General features: G+C 41.5%; 1 protein-coding gene across 12 annotated transcripts in view; it reads left to right on the top strand.

The window, feature by feature from the left end:
- Positions 1 to 20,261, top strand: part of LOC142769125 (uncharacterized) — a 48,125-nt gene that overhangs the window by 11,741 nt on the left and 16,123 nt on the right. For 4 of the 12 annotated variants that reach the window (XR_012885671.1, XR_012885673.1, XR_012885672.1 and 1 more), the window contains 2 exons: positions 2,411 to 8,847; positions 9,425 to 19,920. Coding sequence is in view for 4 of the 12 variants with exons in the window: in XM_075872067.1 (XP_075728182.1) it covers positions 19,878 to 19,920 (43 nt within the window). In the remaining 8 variants the exon portion in view is untranslated. Of the gene's footprint in view, positions 1 to 2,410; positions 19,921 to 20,261 lie in introns of those variants that run through there. The other 8 variants (XR_012885674.1, XR_012885675.1, XM_075872068.1 and 5 more) reach the window with 5 other exon arrangements.

Genomic DNA, 20,261 nt, shown 5'->3' on the forward strand with positions numbered 1-20,261 from the left:
ATAGACAGTCTAGTAGTCTCGATATTACATGCACTATAAAATATTCTGGTGTGGTGCTTTTCATGCATGTTATAATGAGAGGGGTTTTTAATAGAACTGTTGTCACTTTGCCCTGCATTGCTGAAATTGTTCACATAGTTATAATTCATGAATCACTTTATGCCTTTTGATTTTATGCAAATGGTTTGCTTACCCAGTCGGTTTAACTTGATTTGGATAAAATCATAAATGCTCTAAAATTTTTTTTTACTATACAGCAGGTTTATTTTTAAAATACGCGACCATTGATGTGAACGCAGTTGGTAGCGTGCTTGATTAATCCTTCACTATCACCACTCTAACTACACCTGCTACAGTGCATAGTGCGACAAAAGTAATGGTACTTAACATTACTGACAGCCTACACTTTTATTTCTCAAAATGTGTAAAAAAGCCAGGTAAAAATGTGTGTACGTTTTTTTTTCGCTCCAACTAAATATTCTGGTCTACTCAAAGTAGCTTCCGCTCTTTTAAGGTCCTCAAACTTTTAGGTGTTCAAAAGAAGTATCAATGCCATATACTTTCTTTGTCAGCCTACTGACCACTCTAATAATGAGAATTACCCGACAACATTACCCAGTAAAATAAAGGGATGTTATAAAAAGTAATGTCCATTCAATTGTCAAAAAACGTTGCCAAGTTACGTTTTTGTTCACTTTACTTTTCACAACTTTGTTAAAGTTACTTTTGATAACTTCCCCTATAGTTTGTTTGGCATCATTTTCTGCTAGTTCTAATTATAATGTGTTCAATAAAGACAACAAACCCTTGAATTTATAGTTCTTTCCTTTACTCATGAATCTGAAACAGTGAATCTTAGTAATCTTAGCGGTGTGTGACTTGTTTTTTTTTTTGATCAGTTGTGCATGTGTTCAAGTACATGCATTTAGGTGGGAGGGCAAACTATTGCCTCCTCCTGTGACTAGCAGGTTTTCTGAGAACTCACAGATGCATAATGCTGCCAAAGAAGTATAGGGATATTGGAAGCAATCGTAACGTAATTGCAATCGTAATATAATTGCCAGTAGGCAAAAAAAGGTGTCCCACACTTGCCATAATGATAACAGGCAGCGCTGACTGACTCTTACATGTATAAATGCACATATATACCGTACAAAATGGAAGAGAGATAGCCGCCATGGTAGCTCAGTTGATAGAGCATCGGACATGTTATTCGAAGTTCGCAGGCTCGGTCCCTGTACAGGGCAGGTTATCTTTTTTTTTCCTGCCCCGCCACGGTGGTATAGTGGCTAAGGTACTCGGCTGCTGACCCGCAGGTCGTGGGTTCGAATTCCGGCTGTGGCGGCTGCATTTCCGATGGAGGCGGAAATGTTGTAGGCCCGTGTACTCATATTTGGGTGCACGTTAAAGAACCCCAGGTGGTCAAAATTTCCGGAGCCCTCCACTACGGCGTCTCTCATAATCATATGGTGGTTTTGGGACGTTAAACCCCACAAATCAATGAATATCTTTTTTTCCTTCTACTTTTTTTTCTTCACAATTACAACACTTCTATTCTTCTTGAAGATTTTCTGGTGTAAAAAAGGTACGTTATAATCTGAAGAGGCAAACAGAATGTGCCAGTGTACGAATTAGCTCTTGTAGTGGTTACAAGTAAGATATGTTTTGAAGAATAAGTCATTCTGCCACTTGCCTAAAGAATGGCTACAGGACATGGCACTGGATGCACTTTGTTATTTTTGAATCAAGCTATCTTGTATTCTATTTTTATAAATTACATGGGATACACATGACGGTATCACACACTTTAACGCCACAAAGATTATGCAGCGAACAATGTTATAAATGCGAAATTGCATAAGGATAAGGTGAAAACTGCACCCTCAACAAGAATGTACAGAAAGCACAGGGTGCAGGCGTCATTCCTTCTGCCCGTGCTTTTCAAGTGCGAGCTGTTTTCACCTCGTTCTGACCAACTAACTAGATTGAGATGTGTTGTTATAGTGCAAGAGGATGCTCCACGGGAAACTAGGTTTGTCTCAAAGTCTGTGTGTGTCTTTCAACCTATATGGTGCCCGGTTGAAGAGTTCATGCAGACCAGATCGTGTAAAACAGGACCGTGTAAATAAAATAAAATGGACCATGTAAATAAACAGGATCGTGTAAAATGTCGTTTTCATGTGCAACTGTAGTTGTGGTTGTGCTGAATGAGCTTTCTTTATATACACTACATAACAAACTTGCTTCTTTAGAGTCGAGTGCATCTTCGGATCGATTGTAAATGTTTGCATATGCGAGGCCTTAAGTTTTATAAGAAATTCCTCAGTGTGCCACGAGGAAATGTGTGTTCAGCGAAAATTTGTATATCATTATATACAACTCTTAAAGCCTCGTCTACAACTTTACGCAGGTTGACCTTGAGCAGAAAACGAGGAGCGGCAGCAGCCCCCAGAAAAGAGCAAGCACCCTCCAAGCTCCCGAAGCTCTCTTCGACAGGAACAGCAAGGTCACTGTGTGGCATTGAAAACCATTGCAAGGAGTGCCTTATCAGTATACTGTGCTGCTCTTTCATTGCAGAAGACGAAGTTGACCACCCCAGAGGAACTTCACACTGTGTATTGTGAGTGCTTCAGTGGTTTTGTTTTTGTCCAGCCAACAGTTAAGAAATCATGTGTCAGATTCAGCCAGGATGGCTAGAGGGAGTCGGGCAGGCATGTTTGGACATTTGTCTAGCCAAGTAGTGCCAATTTTTGCACTGGTCCTGTTGGAGTTACTGCCACAATCACAGAAGCTACGTCACCTCTCTAAATGTACAGATGTGTCGGGGAAGATTAGCTGCATTAGGTTTTTCTATAACTGATAGCTGCCAACATTCTTCATTATACAGGAGTTTTGTTCCTCACTTATGGGTGTAAAGCCCTCTACAGAAAAAATGCAACACGTCTACTTCCAGAAGACTCCAAGGCCCTACTTGTAGATTTTTTCGGCTTGTATCATGAGCACCTCGTTTGGGGTACATGAACATTTTATAAACATGTACAGCGAAAATTTTGGGTTTTGTCGTTTTGTCGTTATCTTGTTCCTCGCAGTATTCTTAAGCATGTTGTGCATTACGTTGTCAATCTGGTTCTTGTGCATAGAAGACATTACGAAGTTTCAGGCTACAGTATAAAAAGCCTGGAAGCAAGCTATCAATAATTTATTAACAGAGTTGCTTAATCTGATACATGATACATCACTAAACTTTCGTGCGTATTCATCAATGTAAGCTCGTCTTAGTGTTATCCAAAATGAAGATGTGAGTCGACAGATGGAAACATCTAGTGGGGTAATCAGGGTGAACAGTAGAAGTGCTTCAGACAGGCTGGCCGATGTTGCGATAGGAGGACCTATTTTTTAGAAGTCACCTTGTCATCCTTGGCGTGTTAGTTTAAATGGGGTCAGTAATGACATCATCTTTTGGTATAGGCGTGTGTGCCTGTTGGAAATGTTTGTCTGAAAAAAAAAACCTATAACGCAGAAGAGTGCAGCCCTTCCTTCTTTTCAAGTTAGGTTGCGCTGATACAAAGTGTTCTCCTGTCGGAGGTTGGGGGTAAGGGAAGCAAAAAAAAGATAAATGATAGGAAAGAAGAAAAAGAAGAAAGAAAAGGGGAATGTAAAGTAAAAGTAGTGCTACACTGCTCCTACTTTGCATCCCCCCTTTTCTTCTTTTTTTCCCTTGTTTTTCTTTTTTCACCTTTTTTGTTACATTTGCATTGTCCCATCTAGTGCATGAATCAATGACACATGGCCTTGCTATAGCAAAGATGCCTATGTGGTGTTGGATTGAACAGTGCATTGTACTTCATTTAGTTAATTACAGACTGATCAGTCTTGCAATAAGTGCTTCCTGTCTATCACCACACATGTTCAATTGAAAAGTTTGTGCTTGGCTCTTAGTATGCTGGTATATAGCTTGTGTCTTGGACTACTCAAAATGAATGTTATTTTGCTGCTGTTTATGGTAATGAATTTATCCAACATGAAAATATCTTGCCTTGTGAACTTTGTCGGACGTGCCTTTCTTTTTCTTTCCTATGCAGGCATTGTATGTGAGGGAGGCAGTAACAGAGAGGTGATAGCTTGAGCTTCGGAAGAATAAATGCTGGCAGTGAGGCAATTACGCATCAAACATCCCAGCCATTTTGCCAACCGTCCTAAATGTGTTTTGAAAAAAAAACTATTGTGCTCGTTTACTGTATTTTTCTGAAAACAGCAAAATGCTAAAGTATATCGCAGAGAACAAAATATTAGGCCACGTTGGTGCCTTCTGGACATCCCAGGATGTCGTCTGGCTGTTGTTTGTAAAAAGTAAAGTGTTTCAAAAATACTGCCTCTTCTACACCAAATTCGGTCTTGGTATTAAGTAAAGGTGATTGTGTGTAGTGCATGAAGCTCAGTAATATTAGTGCAATTTTTTCGCCACATCAAAAGCAAGGAAGCAGTACTCTTTATATGGCAAGTTATATGATTACACTTTGTCTTAAAGGAGAAATGAATTTTTGAAGTTTTCTTATGATGGCTGTTTTCTGCATTTGATGTACGACAGCTTCCGTTCCGAAGTTCCCCATGGCCCTCAATAGGAGACTTCAAAAATTATTTTCCTCATTTAAATAAAAATTGTAATGATAACACTTGCCATGTAACAAGAACTGTTTATTTGCTTTCAACTTACATATAAAAGTAATTTTCAATTAGACAAACACACAGCTCAAATTGCATCTCAATGTGGACAAAAACAATTATATAGTGATATTTGTAATCTGGACCTAATTTATTTTTTTTCGTAAAATATAACTTCTGTGCAGTGAGTATTTGTGGCTCAATTGTTCATACAAAATGCAGTATTGCCATACAAGAAATGCAAACGATAAACAGTTTGGCTGAATTCTTCAAAGCCTATGTAGCAGAAAAATTGCACTAATGTTACTTGACTTCAAATACTTTAAGAAGCATCTTTACTTAATATGTAGATCAAATTTGATATGGCAAGAAAAAGCGGTACTTTGAAATTTTTCTCACAAATAACACCTGCACGACATTCTGCGAAATTCTGAAGGTACCCACGTGACCACTACTTTTTTCTCTTCAAAACATTTCTGCAAATAACTATTTTCAGAAGAGTAAATTACCATCATTTTTTAAACTATACATCTGTGATGGTGGCCAGGCAGTATGGTTTGTATGTTTGGTGTAGAATAGCCCAGTGCAAAAAACAACAAATGGCTGAGCATCCTTTGACGCTCGGGCAATTTCGAAAGCATTTGTTTGTTAGCAGCAATTCAGTTAAGCCCTTGTCTTTATGCTTAGGCCCAGAAACAAAACACAAGTAACTAAAGTAGTCCTAAGAGTCATGTAGTCTCACTCTTCCAAGGCTTGTGGAGCCTAATTTAGTGCAAGCTTCACCATTTTTTAAAAATTCAGATTCAACCAACAGGTTTTGGAGGCACAGTGCATTTTCAGCTAACTTGTTTCACACCAGTTACTTAGATAAAAAGCGGAAAGTAGAGGTAAAAATACCATTTTAAAGGCATTGTAGGGAATAACAAAAAGGACTGCTTTCTTTTTTTGTGTGGTGCTTTGCCTGAACGCTGTGCTTTTTGTGGTATAGTTCATTGTCTAGTGAACATAGGCCTTAAAGACTAACATTAGCCATGTTGAGGTCGATTTCTTGGTTATAGTCATAGTAGCGATATAAATAATTATGACTTCAAACTTGATTGTTCTTTTGAAGATTTTTTCCTTGCATAATGATATTTGAGAGTCCTAGTCAATTTTGTTATAAGAAAACGTGATGTCATAATAGGGTCACTTTTTGTAGAGTCGTTCAGTTCTACCTTACCTTTTACATTCCTAATAGAGCAGTTGTTTTCAATATCGGTATTTAAAATGGAATGAGCATGCTGTATGTAGTAAGGTGTAAGCACTTACAGATAGCACATGCACCCAACTTTTCTGTTGGCAGTTTATTTCTGTTATTCTTGATTTATATGTGGGGTTTCACGTCCGAAAACCACTATATGATTATGAGAGACACCGTAGTGGAGGGCACTGGAAACTTCGACCACTTGGGGTTCTTTAACGTACACCCAAATCTGAGCACACGTGCCTACAGCATTTCTGCCTCCATCGGAAATGGAGCCGGGGTTTGATACCGCGACATGCGGGTCAGCAGCCGAATTTCTGTTACTCTTGCTCCCCTATATGTGTGCAGTTCGGTTATAGTTATCTGGCTTGCACAGATTTTTAATGGCACCTGCCTGGTCCTGCTTGCTTTCATGGTGATTTTAACCTTCATAAGTTGCATAGGTTTAACTCTCAAAATTGTTCAAGATGCCAATTTTGTGCACAAACTGTATAGTATAAAGGCAGCAGATGTACATGCACACACTATTAAATGAACATTGAGAGCTTTCACTTGCAGTTTCTAAAGTTTTAATGTGCAGGAAGCGTTTAAATCATAATTTCATAAGGACATAATAATCGATTATCTCTGGCATTGAAAATCGTGACAACCTAGTTATTTTCACTGTGATAAGCATGCTGTTTTTTTTATGTGGCAGAACTAATTTATACACTCATTCCTTCTATTATTCACATATGCATAACATGAAGGATTGTGTGCCTTAAATTTTCAGTTTCATTCTGTGTGTTATATTTCTTGTGCATGTAAACTATTGTGCAAACATGTGTCTCTGACATTATTTGTGCCAATTATTTTCATTTCCAGGTGCCTATGAAGGACACATAGGTTCTATCGCAGTGACCTTCGAAATTTACAGTGGTGCCGGAGCCTCAAGCAGCATTTCGCCGATCTCCACAAGGCATTCATGAGATAAACACAGCGCCACACTTTCACAGTGCTATGATTATTATTTATGTTTAAACATTTCGTTCTAAAGTTGCTGTTACATTGTGCCACCATCCTGTGACTTAGGTTGAGCTCGTGAAATTGCGGTGCAGTCACCTCATTTGTGTACGATCAACACTGCAATGTCACTATTCACAGCTGGAGCATACAGACAAATAAAAAACATATTGATTGTAGCAGGGCTGATGTGTATATTAATGCTTCTCTATTGATAATAATAACTTTATAAGTTCTTTAGGTCTTGCATAGAACACTGCATTAATGTGTTGCAATGTAACCACCATTTATGATCGCTAGCATGTTAATTTAGTAGTTTTGTAATGTATTTTATTTAAAAGGTAATTTTGCTTCCGCATCACGACAATTAGTAAGATGCCGATGATTCAATCCCTCATCATGCACATATAAGAAATATTGTGATTTGTACACAGTATTGCATGTACTCAAGATGTGGACGTCTATTCAATTTACACATTATATTGCTTTGCACTAGATTCAGACGTAACATGCACACATTTCAGTAATTTCCGCATGATACGTCTTTCCATAAGAAGCGGAGCCCGCATCATACGTCTTATGCGGAGTCCGCATCATACGTCTTCCATATTCCAATAATTCCGTAGTTGAGGTCTCCGCATCTTAAGGAACGTTTCAGTAGAGCTGTTGTGTTCTAAAAGAAGATAGCTATTTTTCGGTGGCATTTGTAGCTCCTTTTGAAAATTTGTTTTAATGAAATGAGCTTTTTGCTGATTACCACCTTAATTTAGGGCCTAGAGTGTACGGAATTGGGCCTCCTGGTAGCCTATGGGGTGCGGTTTATTATTATATTAAGCGGACAAAATTTGAATGCGTTTGTGAGGTGATATTACCCATTTATTTTTAGTGATTGGGCCTAATTTTGATTGCGGAATAACTCTGGAACTATTAAACCTAGCCTGATAAACTTCAGTAGCGTCAGTTCTACCCTAAGAACTTTCAACTTTATAAGTAAGAAGTTCCCTGTAGAATATTAACGAAGCTACAAGCGATCGTAAAATACACGTAGTCTGACTGTTGTTGTTTTCACAGATTCACACTCTTTTCCGCTCCTAAAATTTAAAATTTTCGTTTGTAATAGCAGTATTTGTAGCGGTTGAACTCCTTGTATCTTCACAAACAAATAGACACCACTCTGACCCTCCTAGAGCCAAAATTGCTAAAGTTATAGGCAGATATGTGCAGAGCTTCCTTACACGTGCTGCTGACGCGGCCGCTCCCGTGGCTCATTCAACCAATGTATACACGGGTTAACAGCAAATGTATACGCGGGTTAACAGCCTCACGTCAAACACGGCAATAGTGCAGCCGTGTTCCATTCAGCTGTACTAAATTTTTAAACTGGGATGTGGTACAGGAATACTACTTGCGTTGTGAAATTTCATTGTACGCGTTGGCTTTCTATGGACTTTGACAAGCTAGCGTAGTGATTAGATTATACTTAATAAAATAAAAAGTACAAAACAGATGTGCAGCCGTAAGTTTAACACTTGGGATATCTTAATGGTATTATTGGTGCGCCCTATTTACTGTGTGTGGTCTTGCACTTTTGCAAGGCTAACGTTAGTGTTGCTGTCTTTACTGAAATCATTTTACTGAAATGTTTGGTCTGCCCTGTCTGAACAGCCTTAACTGAAAAATATGCTGCTAGTAAAAAACGAAATTTTTTAAATCTCTGTGACCATTCTTATCAAAACAGCATAGTTCTCAATGCCTTTCAGGACACGTTTCTATAGTTTCGTGCAAGTGCAGTAAGTTTTATTGTAAAAAGACTTCTTAATATTTGTGGAATCCTTTATTCTATATTCAGAAGCCAACGAAAATTGGACAGCTACCTAAGTTCACGGCGTGTGCATCACACCAAGAAATACAAAAAAGGACCACAGAGTTCAACCAAACAGGTAAGGAAAATTTTGTTTGCTTTTAAAATGTAGTAAGTACTGGCTTCCTGTCTTGCTGCTGGTTAGAGCGATTCAAAGAATGAAGAATGTGTTAATCTGCCTTGTAGCGAAATTGTTTACTGGGCTCGTCATAGGTATTGCGTGCGAAAAACTTTAGATGCTGAGCTTGTCGTAAGTTGTCGTACACTAAGTTATTGAATTGAAAAGTAGGCGCACCATAAAGCAGTTCTTGGAATTTTGGTATATTCACACGAAACCCGGAAACATAAACTCTCTCAATTGTGCAGATCAACGGTAATCGAGGCCAACGAAATAGGCAACACTTTCACAAAAGTAGCCGGAGGACTGACAGTTGAAAGGGAGACAACGAGTGAAGAAAAGTGCTAGCTTCGGAGCCAGCTGGCAGACAGTCTTCTCTAGAAGAGACCTAATAAATCTCGAAACGTAAAGACAGCTTTTAGAACTGAAAACCAAACTTGGCTAGACAGTTGTTTTCTAAAGATTTCGTCCAGCCAGATTTGTGCTGAATGTTTATTACATGCTCGAATGTTACGAATATAGGTGGTTTCTATTTCAGAGCACTTGGAGAAGGGGGGAGCACTTGGAGGAGGCCTGTTCGTGAAAAATTTATGCTCAGTGAGTGCGAATACTAGCTGAATCGCTGGTCAGTGTACCCTATCAGTGCTGATATTTCATCTGCCGTGTTGGGTGCTACGAGTTTTTGTTTCTGTGATTGTGAAACTAAGCTTTTTATCTTGTACGGTAATTGGCGATGGAGCCTGGAGCAGTGTAAGAGCGGTTCAGAAAGCTCAGTTCACTTTGTGAGTCGCTCTCATTGCCTTGATTTTTTTCCTGACAGCATCCAACTGAAGTAATGATCCCTGTGAGGCTTGGAGCAGCTGAAGTGTTTGCGGTGCTGAAGCATTTTTTCTCTGCGTATAATTTGTAAGGTGGCAGGCTCAGATGTATTAAAGGAAGCAGTGACATCACAACATTGGCGCTCTTTACCTGTGTGTATATTCAACACGCAAGTTGCAATAAGTTCGCTTTACTGATTGGTGTCTAGATCAGTGAACATACGTCCTGAAGGCTTACAATATCCATGTATGCATTTTGGGGCACTGAGACAGTTATTTGTCCACTACGCAGCACGGTCTTTGTACGGGAGCTTTTAGTTGGTTTGTGTACATATTACCTGTGAAATCCTGAGGTGTATAATTTTTCTTTTGTCAGCTGCACCATTGTTGTTGTGAAAAAGTGACAGAAAGCAAGAGGAAAGAAAGGGTGGTTGATTCTGTAGTGTTTGCTGTCGGGTTAGTTTGCACATGTTTCGCATCAGTGTTTGTTCGCATACGCTGTTCACCCCTGTCCGAGCACTTGCAAGATAAATTCAACTTCAGGGTTTAACCTTAACCTGATTAGCGTCTGGATTTAAATCACTGCCAGGTTTCCTGCTAGTGCTGTACACAATTGGCAGGCAGGTAGGTCTCCATAATCAGCAATGAGTGAAGTCTCGAATGATCGAAAACTGAGACTGTTGGGGGGGGGGATTCATGTTAAAGATACCAGGCATGCAAACATTGCCACTAGGGACGTCAAGAAAACCCTAATGTTAACTAACAACTGATAAACACTCGGTTTTTGAAAGGAGGCATGGAAACCTATATGTACATGCTTCATGCCTCAGTAGCTACACACGTACCAGGCTGGCGCTTGTGGTGCGTAATGGTAGCTACTTAGACACTTGATTTCTTTTTTTATGCAAGTGAATAGATAGTTTGCTCAAGCATACGCTCATACTATTATATTTATTTTGCCAGGCCTGAACCATTCAGTGCGTTCCTTCATTCTGGTCATGGTACAAAATCGCGTGTTCATCAAACTTGGGCGTGCACTTACAATCTCTACAATGTAAATTCTAACAAGAATGAAGAAACTCTTTAAATAGTTTAGACCTGGGGCATATTAATAATAGTGGCAGTACACACGTGAGTCGCCCATCGATTTACCTGCATATGGAAGAAACAAGTAGCTAAATATCTCTTCCTCTCATAGACCACCATGCGCACCAGATTGATGGGTGCGCCTATTGTAGATGCACGTGCCGATAGGGTTTCGTAACTTCTCTCCGGTCACCGTGTGTTTCGTCAGTTCATCATAATTTATGGTGTCATGACATCTCTCGGTCTTGTCCTTGTACACTCTGCATAAAACAGGTAGGTATCTGCAATCAGCAAGCAGGTATAGCTCTTGCCACATCTGGCAACGTGCATTTTGAGCGAGTGTGCTTAAACTCATGATGAAAGTGGCAATTGGCAGATTTGTAGCGCAACAAATATTTATTTTTGCGCAAGTGTCTTATCACGGAACCAAGTAGCACCACTGACAGATTCGATGGCAAATCAGTAGAGAAGAGCTCGCCTACAGAGGTGAAAGTGTGCCTGGAAATAAACAGCGCGACAAAGGCACAGCCATTGCACAGCATGTGCTGCCGCATCCCCCTAGCAGACGTTGCCACAAACTGCCTGAGGGTGAGAGTAGTGGAGGTCTTTTTTTCATTGTATTTGGACTTGTTTTATACATAGCAGTATTCCATATATCAAACAACAATGGTTCAAAAATAGTATGAACACCGCCTTAGGCAACTGCAGATTTCTGTACCAGCCACTGGATCCGAGGCTACACACTTCGTTGCAGCGTCATGAGGTTAGGAAACACACATACCAGTAAGTGGGCTTTGCAGTGAGTGACCCTACAATTCCTGAAGAAAACTTGAGGGAATAATTTAATTTTAAGACACAATAATAATGAGAACTGACAGAGAGACTAGGAAAATATGAACTGTTCTCTGCAGCTAGATTTTATGCGCAAAAGTACTGTTTTCACTCGAATGTACTGCATTTTTGTTTAGCTTTTCTTTATTTACAGATGTTTGCCACGTAAACTTTACTTGCGGGTCGTTACGATTGAATACCAAAACTACTGTGTTTGTTTTTTTCTTTTGTTTTTTTCCTGCACGCAATGAAGTTACCCTCGGGTTACAATTGTGGCCGTCTTACAATCAAGCAAATACAATAGATGGGGCCAGATCACCGATGTCGGAGCCATCTCTTCGGATGCGCGGCCTCGGTGTGGGGTGTGGCCCGCAGCCTATGGCAAAACAACGGTGTTCATAATTATTCTTAAAGCAGGAGAAAGACATTTATTAATTGTCAGCCAAAAGGCGACAACGCAAAGCTTAAGAGAACAAATACGAAAAAAGAAAAAAGCGACTGGGAGCGCGGGCCACTTTGCTGGCCTTCAATCTAGGAGCAGCAGCGGCGAATCGTGCGGCCATCAGTGATGGTGAAGAAGTGGAAAGAAGGCCATTATATCATATGTTAAAATGTGGCAGCACCCGTTCGCCGCAGTAGAAATCCGTCTATAGGGGACCAGCACTCAATTTCCTCGACCACCCTGGCAGTGAGAGCGCGCACTTCTCAGCTGCTTCCGCAGATGAGAGTCACGTCTGGTAGAGGCCGTGCGTGCGCGCATTCTCGTAGCGAAACCAAAAGGCACTGGCAGTGCTGCTGCGTATTCAAGTGCAACAATATATAAAAACAGGGAGAACGTATAGAGGAAAGGGAGGACGTAGAAAGATGGAGTGGCGTTGCATCCAAGCAATCAGGCGAGCAAAATTCTGCCTTTGCTCTCCTGTATAGCACTGTTGGGCTCGTTTATGATCTAAATGGCGCGTGTCTGCTATATTTATTAGATAGTGAAAGCAGACAACCGTGTAAACCAGGGTCAAACAGTCGAGTTTAAAAGGCATTTGCCAGAAATAAATGAGCTCATTATGCAACATATGACGGATGTAATTTTTTTATCTGGCCTGATGAGCATACAGTTGTGCACTTCACGACTAACAAAGTTGGCATGCGTTCATACACCAGAAGTTAATGATACAATAGGCAGGCAGTCTTTTTTTTTTGAACAGTTGCGTGTAAAGGAAAGCTGCCTTGTCCACAAGACTTGTGTGGGGCCACGTTCACCTGCGCCTCTGTGCTGTTCTAAAAGATACTCTCGTGGTGAACAACCGATGCTCAGATGCCTCTGTTTAACTTAATTTGTGCAAAGACAGGGCTCTTGTAACGAATAAACCAGCGGACTACTCGAAGCTTAGCTTTTTGCAGTAAGCCAACGCCGTAAGCATTTTCTCACTGGCTCCCATGGCTAAGTAACATCGAAAATTACGCCTTCAACTTTCGATCAAATGTCTTCAAATGTCTTCGATCTTTACTCATTGTATAGTTCGCTTAACACACAATTTAAATTTTTCCGCTTGCCTTTGTTGGTTTCATCAATAGTTGTTAGGCTTTCATGTGCCGAACAAGATATCATTTTGAGGTACACTGTAGTATGCGTATCAAAATTGTGACTGCTTGGAGTTCTCCAATGCGCACGTATATTTATGTTCATTGGTGTCCTTTTTATAATTCACCCCCATCGAACTGCGACCGCCGTGATCGTTAACCTATGCCGTGCCCTGAAGAATAGCAGCGCGACACTACAAGTGCTATTCTGCCACGGTGGTTTGTTTGAACTGCGTCCCTGTACATACGTACCGCTGACAGGGCGCACATTTGATGCCAGAAAAAAATGATGCAGCTGCTACTGATTTTCCTTTTTGTTTTGTTTTACTGCAGATGTTGGCAGTGTGGTATCGTCGCAGAATGGGCTTATCAATGGGGACATGTCAGCTAGCACTAGCATTAGGCCAAAACCCCGCTTGCAACTAGAAAATAACGACAAGGGAGCTGCCATCACAGCACAGCACTGTCCCTTTGATACTATATGCATAGACACAGTCTGCTTTGCAGGGCTTCTCTCCACTTTTTAGTGCTTTTTATGTGAGAGTATCCTTCGGACGAACCTATTTAAGTAAACCACAGTGCAGTATTACTGTATTACTGGTGCCATGGCTTTTCGAGCTGTTCGTTTCAAAATGAAGCGAGGCAGCGGTGCACGCACCTTTTTCAGTAGCACTCTGAGCAGTGTAGCACTCTGCTACTGCAGAGTGCTACACTGCAGCCGGTCGTCTGGGCGCGAGCAGCTGAGTAATGTCGTGACTCTTGGCCAGGCGCTCTTTTTTCAGAGCGCCACCTATTCAGCGCTGGTCTCCCACAGGGGTGGTAAAGGGGATGTTGTTAAAATTGTAGTGCTATTGTGAAGAAACAAAAGTGCACAAAGAGATAACCTGATGTGGGTAGGAACCGAACCTGCGAGCTTTGAATAACGTGCCTGATGCTCTACCAACTTAGGTACTACAGCGGATCCTGCTGTCCATGGATGATTGGATTGGATAGATTGATATGGCTGTACCCTTTAGATCAGGCGGTGGCTAACGCCTGATCTAAACTTAGTGAACCAAAAACTAGACTTTTTTTTAGATAGTGTGGTTGAGGACTCCTACATTGCATGGAAGAGTTTAATTTTCGCTCTTGCTTTGACTTGATCCACCAATTAGATAACCCATTTCAAGTTAGCTTTACCCGCTTAGTCTATTTGGCCCTTGCTGTCCCTGAACCCCAGTTTTTTGAAAAACTGTGGCATCATCCTGACCCATAGGGTGAAGCCCTTTACAGAACATTATCAAGTGTTCGGTAGTTTCTTCTTCCTCTTCACACGCACTGCATACCGTTTCTACCCCTTCGTATTTGGCCCGATATGTCTCGGTTCGCAGTATTCCCGTCCTGGCCCTGAACAGTAGAGAACTATCGCGAGTATTATCATAGAACGTTTTTTTTTCGCAAATTCCTGCCTAAAATTTGATAGGTCTCCAGTGCTGACTTTTTAATCATGCCAATTCTCCACATATCGGTCTCAGTTTTCTTCACCTTCTTCTTAATTGATAATTCTTTTCGGTTTGCCCCCTGCTGTTTTCTAAGTGTTTACCAGTCAATTTTCTGGTCCGCTTCCTCTATTTTGCATCAATACTCTTCATTTACAAGTAGCTGAATACTTTCCTAGCCCAACGCTTCTCCCCATTTCTCTCAATGGCTTCCCAATTTTTTTCTTGCTGCCAGCTTTCCTGCCTGGAAATCATGTAGATCCGATATCACCATGTGCTCCCTGATTTGGTGTATTCCCGTGCGCTCCTAACGCAAACCTACCTATTCCACGTTGCCTAATTTCTAATCATGCTTCAACTTCTCATCTCATGCACAAGACCTCATTGCCGAACGTCAGACCAGGAATCAAGACCCCTTTCCATATTGCTCTCACAACATCATACCTATTGTAATTCCACAGTGCCCTGTTTTTCATCACCGCTGCATTTCTGTTACCTTTAGTCGTCACGTATATTTCGTGTTCCCTTAGGTATTCGTTAAATATTTATTCATACGCCCAGATAATGGTATTTATCTGTTATCTCTATCGTGACCTCCTGTATTCTAAGCTCTCTACCTTCATTATTATTAAAAGTCATGACTACTGATTTTTCCTTACTGAATCTGAAATCAAACCTATCTCCCTCATTACCACAGATGTCCAGCAATCTCTGCAAATTTTCCTTGTTGTCGGCCATTAGCACTATATTATCTGCGTACATCAATGCTGGTAGTGCCTGTTCAATGAGTTCTCCTTGTCTGACGAAAGAGAGGTTGAAGCCCAGTCCACTTCCCTCTAACTTGGCCTCTAATCTTTGCAGGTACATCATAAGTAATAAGGGTGACAGCGGACAACCCTGCCTAAGCCACCGTTTTACCTCTGTAGGCTTGGATACCTGTTTTCCTACTTAATAACTACCTTGTTACCTTTATAGATATTTTTAAAAAGATAAGTGACTACCTCTTTCACGCCTAGTGTATCCAGTATTTCCCACAAGTCCTCTTGAACTAGGCTATCGTATGCTCCCTTGGTATCCAAAAATGCTAGCCACAGGGGCATGTGTTCTTTTTCTGCTATTGCGATGTGCTGCGTCAGTGAGAACAGATTGTCTTCCAACCTTCTGTGTTTCCGAAACCCATTCTGCTATTCCCCCGCACCCCCTCATCCTCTATCCATGCATGCAGCCTTTCCGTTATAATCTTTGCCGCCAGCCTGTAGAGCACTGATGTCACTGTTTAGGTCGGTAGTTGTTTGTGTCAGCTTTGTGCCCATTTCCTTTATATATCATGCTCATCCTGCTGAGTTTCCATCCATCGGGGCCTTCACCATCGATTATTATTTTGCTTACTGCCTCTCTCAAAGCCTGCTTGGAATTCGGACCTAATGTCTTTCTCAGCATATTTGGCATGCCATCTGTGCACGTTGATGTACTACTAGGAACCCTCTTTTCAGCCCTTTCCCACTTCAGTTGTGAAACTAGAGCCATGGCGCCACTTGATTCATCCTTGTCTATTGTGGTGCATAAAGCATTTCGTTGTTAAAATTTTTCTTTCCCTCTTGTTCTTATATATTCAATAGCTTCATCCCCTTCTAGCCTAGGACCTTGAGCTGTAGTTATAAACCTCTGCTCCAGGCTCGTCTCATTTTTAAGGAGTTCAGAAGGTTCTAAATTTCGCAGCTGCCTTTCTATCTTTTTTATGTACTTCTGCCAGCCACTGAGCTCCTTTTATTTCTATTCTGTTCAATATTCAGAAGAGAAGCATCTTTTCTAGAGCTTAGAAATATTTCCCATTTTATTTCAACATCATCTGCCGGTTGACCCCGATGCTTAGCACGGCTGTGTTCTTTAGAGGCCTCCTGACGTTTTGCTATGGCTCTCTTAACTTCCTCATACCACCAACTTTTGCGTTTGTGTCTTTTTTTTCAGGGTGACATGTCGCGTGACTTAGCAAGCTCTATCTCAAATAGTCTAATTAGATTCGTGTATGTCCACACTGTTTTATTATACTCAGTGATTACTTTCTTCGTTTGTTTAGTAGCTATTTCTATTAGCCTTTCTGCTTAAAAATTTTTCTGCAGTTGCTCAACTTTCCTCCTTCCCACTTTCACTGCTCTTCCAAAACTTAGCTTGATACGTTTGTGATCACTACCCAGACTTCTGGAGCCACCTTCATCTATGTGCGTTCCCCTGAGCTTATCATACATCCTATGTGACATCAGTGCGTAATCTATTGTCGAGTGCAGCCTTCCTAACTGCCATGTTATTTGCCCTTGTTATTTCTCGGTACTGTTGCAAATGATCAAGTCATAGCTTTCACGCATATCTATGATCGTTTCGCTATTGGGTCGGTATACCCATTTAAATCTTCTATGTGTGCATTCATATCTCCTAGTATAATCGTCTCGCATTCTCCTCCTAACTCCTCAATGTCCTTTGATATACACACTCGCATTACCTGGTTTTCCTCTCTGGTCTTCGCTCTCGTCCACAAGTACACCAAACCAAGGAATGTTATTTGCCCTGCCACTTTCCCTTTCAGTCATAAATGTTCCATGCACTCCTGCTTGACCCTTTTCCAGCCTGTACTTTTATGAATGAATGCCCCATTACCACCCCCCTTTCTGCTGCCTTCTGTTATAATACAATATTCCCACGCGTAGTCCGGATTGTTAGGAGGTTGTTCCTTGCCATAAGATGTGTTTCTACAAAACTGTATACCATCTGCATCTTCTCACTTAGCTGTTCTTCCATCTCTTCCCACTTCAGCCTGCTCCTGCCACCCTGCATGTTAATATACTCTATGACTTTGAAATCGTATCTGGCCATACCACCTGTCAAAGAGTATCTCTGGTTGTTTTCTTCGTTATTAGCTATCCTGCACCGCGAAGGGCCCACGTGTCTCCCAAAAAAGCCACTGCGCGTCCTGCAAGTCGCCAACCCACTTCTTGATGGGCGGCTAGCCCATCGAAGTGAATTTCGTCTCGCTGAAACCACCCCACCTATGCACCTCTCTGTTTATTTACATCCCCTCAAAGCCTTTTTTTCGACTCATCCGCCATATCTCTTGGTTTGCGTTGACAACCGCTATTTGCAGGTTGCCGTCACGCACCGGTACCTCAGGTATCATACATATCACTACCTGTACCTCAGGGGAAGTGACGCTTATGTCTTCGACCCTTTTCACCAGTTTGGTCGTTGTCCTGCCGTATCTTCAAGCAAGACACCGTTTAAACCGCCTGAAATTATCGCGAGGTTTCGTTTATCAGCTGTAGTTTTGAGTTTTGCGCTCGCTTGCCACATGATTGCTTCCAGCTAGCGTCCTGAGAACGTCCCTACTGCAACCCTCTTGTCACCTCTTACTCTCTCTTTGTTTGCTTCTGCGCATCGTTTAAATTCGAGTCGCCGGCGATTACCACATGCAGTGACTTTTCAGCTGGAGCGTCCTGCACCTAGGGGTTACTTGCGCCAGCCCCACCACCACTTTGCTAAAGCTGAGACTTGCGACAATTGAACCGGCTGAACCTGTTTTTTCCAAACTTGCTAGTTCTTTCTTCTCCGCCGTTGGGGTTGCCGGTGCCCTACTCTTCTCTCCGTTGGCCGCTCTTTTGTTCACCTTGGCTATTGCTTCCTCGGCAGACTTCAGTCTTTCGCCTATTGCTCTCGTTTCTTCTTGCTCTGTCGCCAAGGCAGTCTCCAGCTCGGTGATTTTCAACAGGAGTTCACTCTGGGCAACCATCGTTTTCTCAATTTTTTCCTCGACATCACATTGCCTACACTTCGCGTCAGCCTCTTCTCCATTTGGTTCTGCACTTGCGTCCATTTTCAAACTCACCCCGCATCCTGAGCATTTTACAGCCTTTTTAACCATGTCTTCATGACACCAATTGTCCCTATGACTTGTCTCACTCGATAAGTTCAAAACACAATCCCTGCCCGGCGAAAAAGAGAAAGTCTAAGCTGTACTACACAAAATTTGTGTTCAATGTACGTGCACCTCCCCCACGGGGTGGCAAGAGGAAAAAAAGCACAAAAAAACAAACCCGTCACTTTATGGGGTATAGCGCCACCTGTTGCCATTGAGGCGAGTAAGGTACACTCATTATTTGCCTGTTGGCGTCACGTAGCACGTGTGACAGTGCGCAAATGACACTCGTGGCGAAGTGTACTAGCTCGAAGTGCACTTAAGTTACGTGTGAAGGGGTATTAGTCTCGAATGATGGAAAACTGAGGCTGTTAGAGGGAATTTTTGTTAAAGGTTCAGGGCAGGCAAGCACGCACCCTGGTAAGTCTCCATAACCAGTAATCACAGAACTCTCTACTGTTGGCAAGCGGGCACGTCTCTTTGTGGGCCCTCAGTTAGGCTTTGCTTCATCACGTTAGGCTTCATCATCATTTCGCTTTTAGTACTTGCCATCTCGTACTCATATGTTATAACCTGACCAGAACTCGTACATTTTTTGCGACGTGAGCGTGCATGATGACCTCGTAATTTTTTCAATTACGATATGAAACGATATACAACAAACAATAAAACAAGTTTTATGCGGTACTGTGCAGATGGCGTTGTAATGTTTTCATGAGTGCCTTGAGTGAAATCATGTTTAAATAATTGTATTGTCACTCCTTAACATGCAGTGTATAATGAACCTTAGGATCATGTGAGTGAAAGGCCATAAGCATATATAGGCTAAGCTTCATAGTGTGCAGAGTTCGTAATTTCACATTATTATTCCACAGTTAAATATTTGTGAACCCTTGCTTGCAGTAATAGTTAGAGAAAGGCCGCTTACTTAACGAGGTTTCTGCATGCTGAAATTGGCATGAAAAACAAATTGCATAGTAGGTTGGTGAGCCACTTAGTATATGTTATATAAAGGGTGCTGCAGGATTGCAATGTGGATAAGTTCAAGCACCTGTGTATGTTTTCTTGTCATACCTTTTGCAGGCTTATGTTGTGGTGATAATTCTGTTATATTGAAGGCTAATACTTTCGATTCAGTGGTTACTCTAATTTCAAGTCTCGCTAAACAAGAGAAAATTAAGGACGGCAGAAAAGAGGGCTGCCACTAAAGACCTGCAGCAATGCCACAGCTGCCGGCACTTCGAGCAGGAGGTGCAGAGGCTCCAGGCAGAAAATGGCAAGATCCAGAAGCTAAACATGAGACTACAGGAGCCGCTGCTTGACAGAAGCGCGCAAGCAGGTGGCGTAAAATTTTATTTTTAATGTCAAACTTTAATACATACTTCGGTGTACATTTAACCATCATGTATAGGATGCAGTATTTGCCGTAGATTTATGTTTTTTGAAAAGTATGGGCATAAAAGATTTGGCGAAACGATGTGCGAATAACCTTGTGACAGTGTAGAAAAAGTAATGCAAATGGCATTGTACTTAGGTCCCTCATGTGAAAAATGTCTTTTTTCAGCATCGGTATCAGAATTTCACTCACATGTACAGAGCTGTTTTTCATTTCGAGGTGGTTGTTAGAATTTAAAAAATGTGCTCTTTGGAGGAAACTGCAGCTTGGGGCCATCTGAGATA

The sequence above is a fragment of the Rhipicephalus microplus genome, chromosome 8 (assembly GCF_043290135.1).
Source record: "Rhipicephalus microplus isolate Deutch F79 chromosome 8, USDA_Rmic, whole genome shotgun sequence".
Classification (NCBI taxonomy): domain Eukaryota; kingdom Metazoa; phylum Arthropoda; class Arachnida; order Ixodida; family Ixodidae; genus Rhipicephalus; species Rhipicephalus microplus.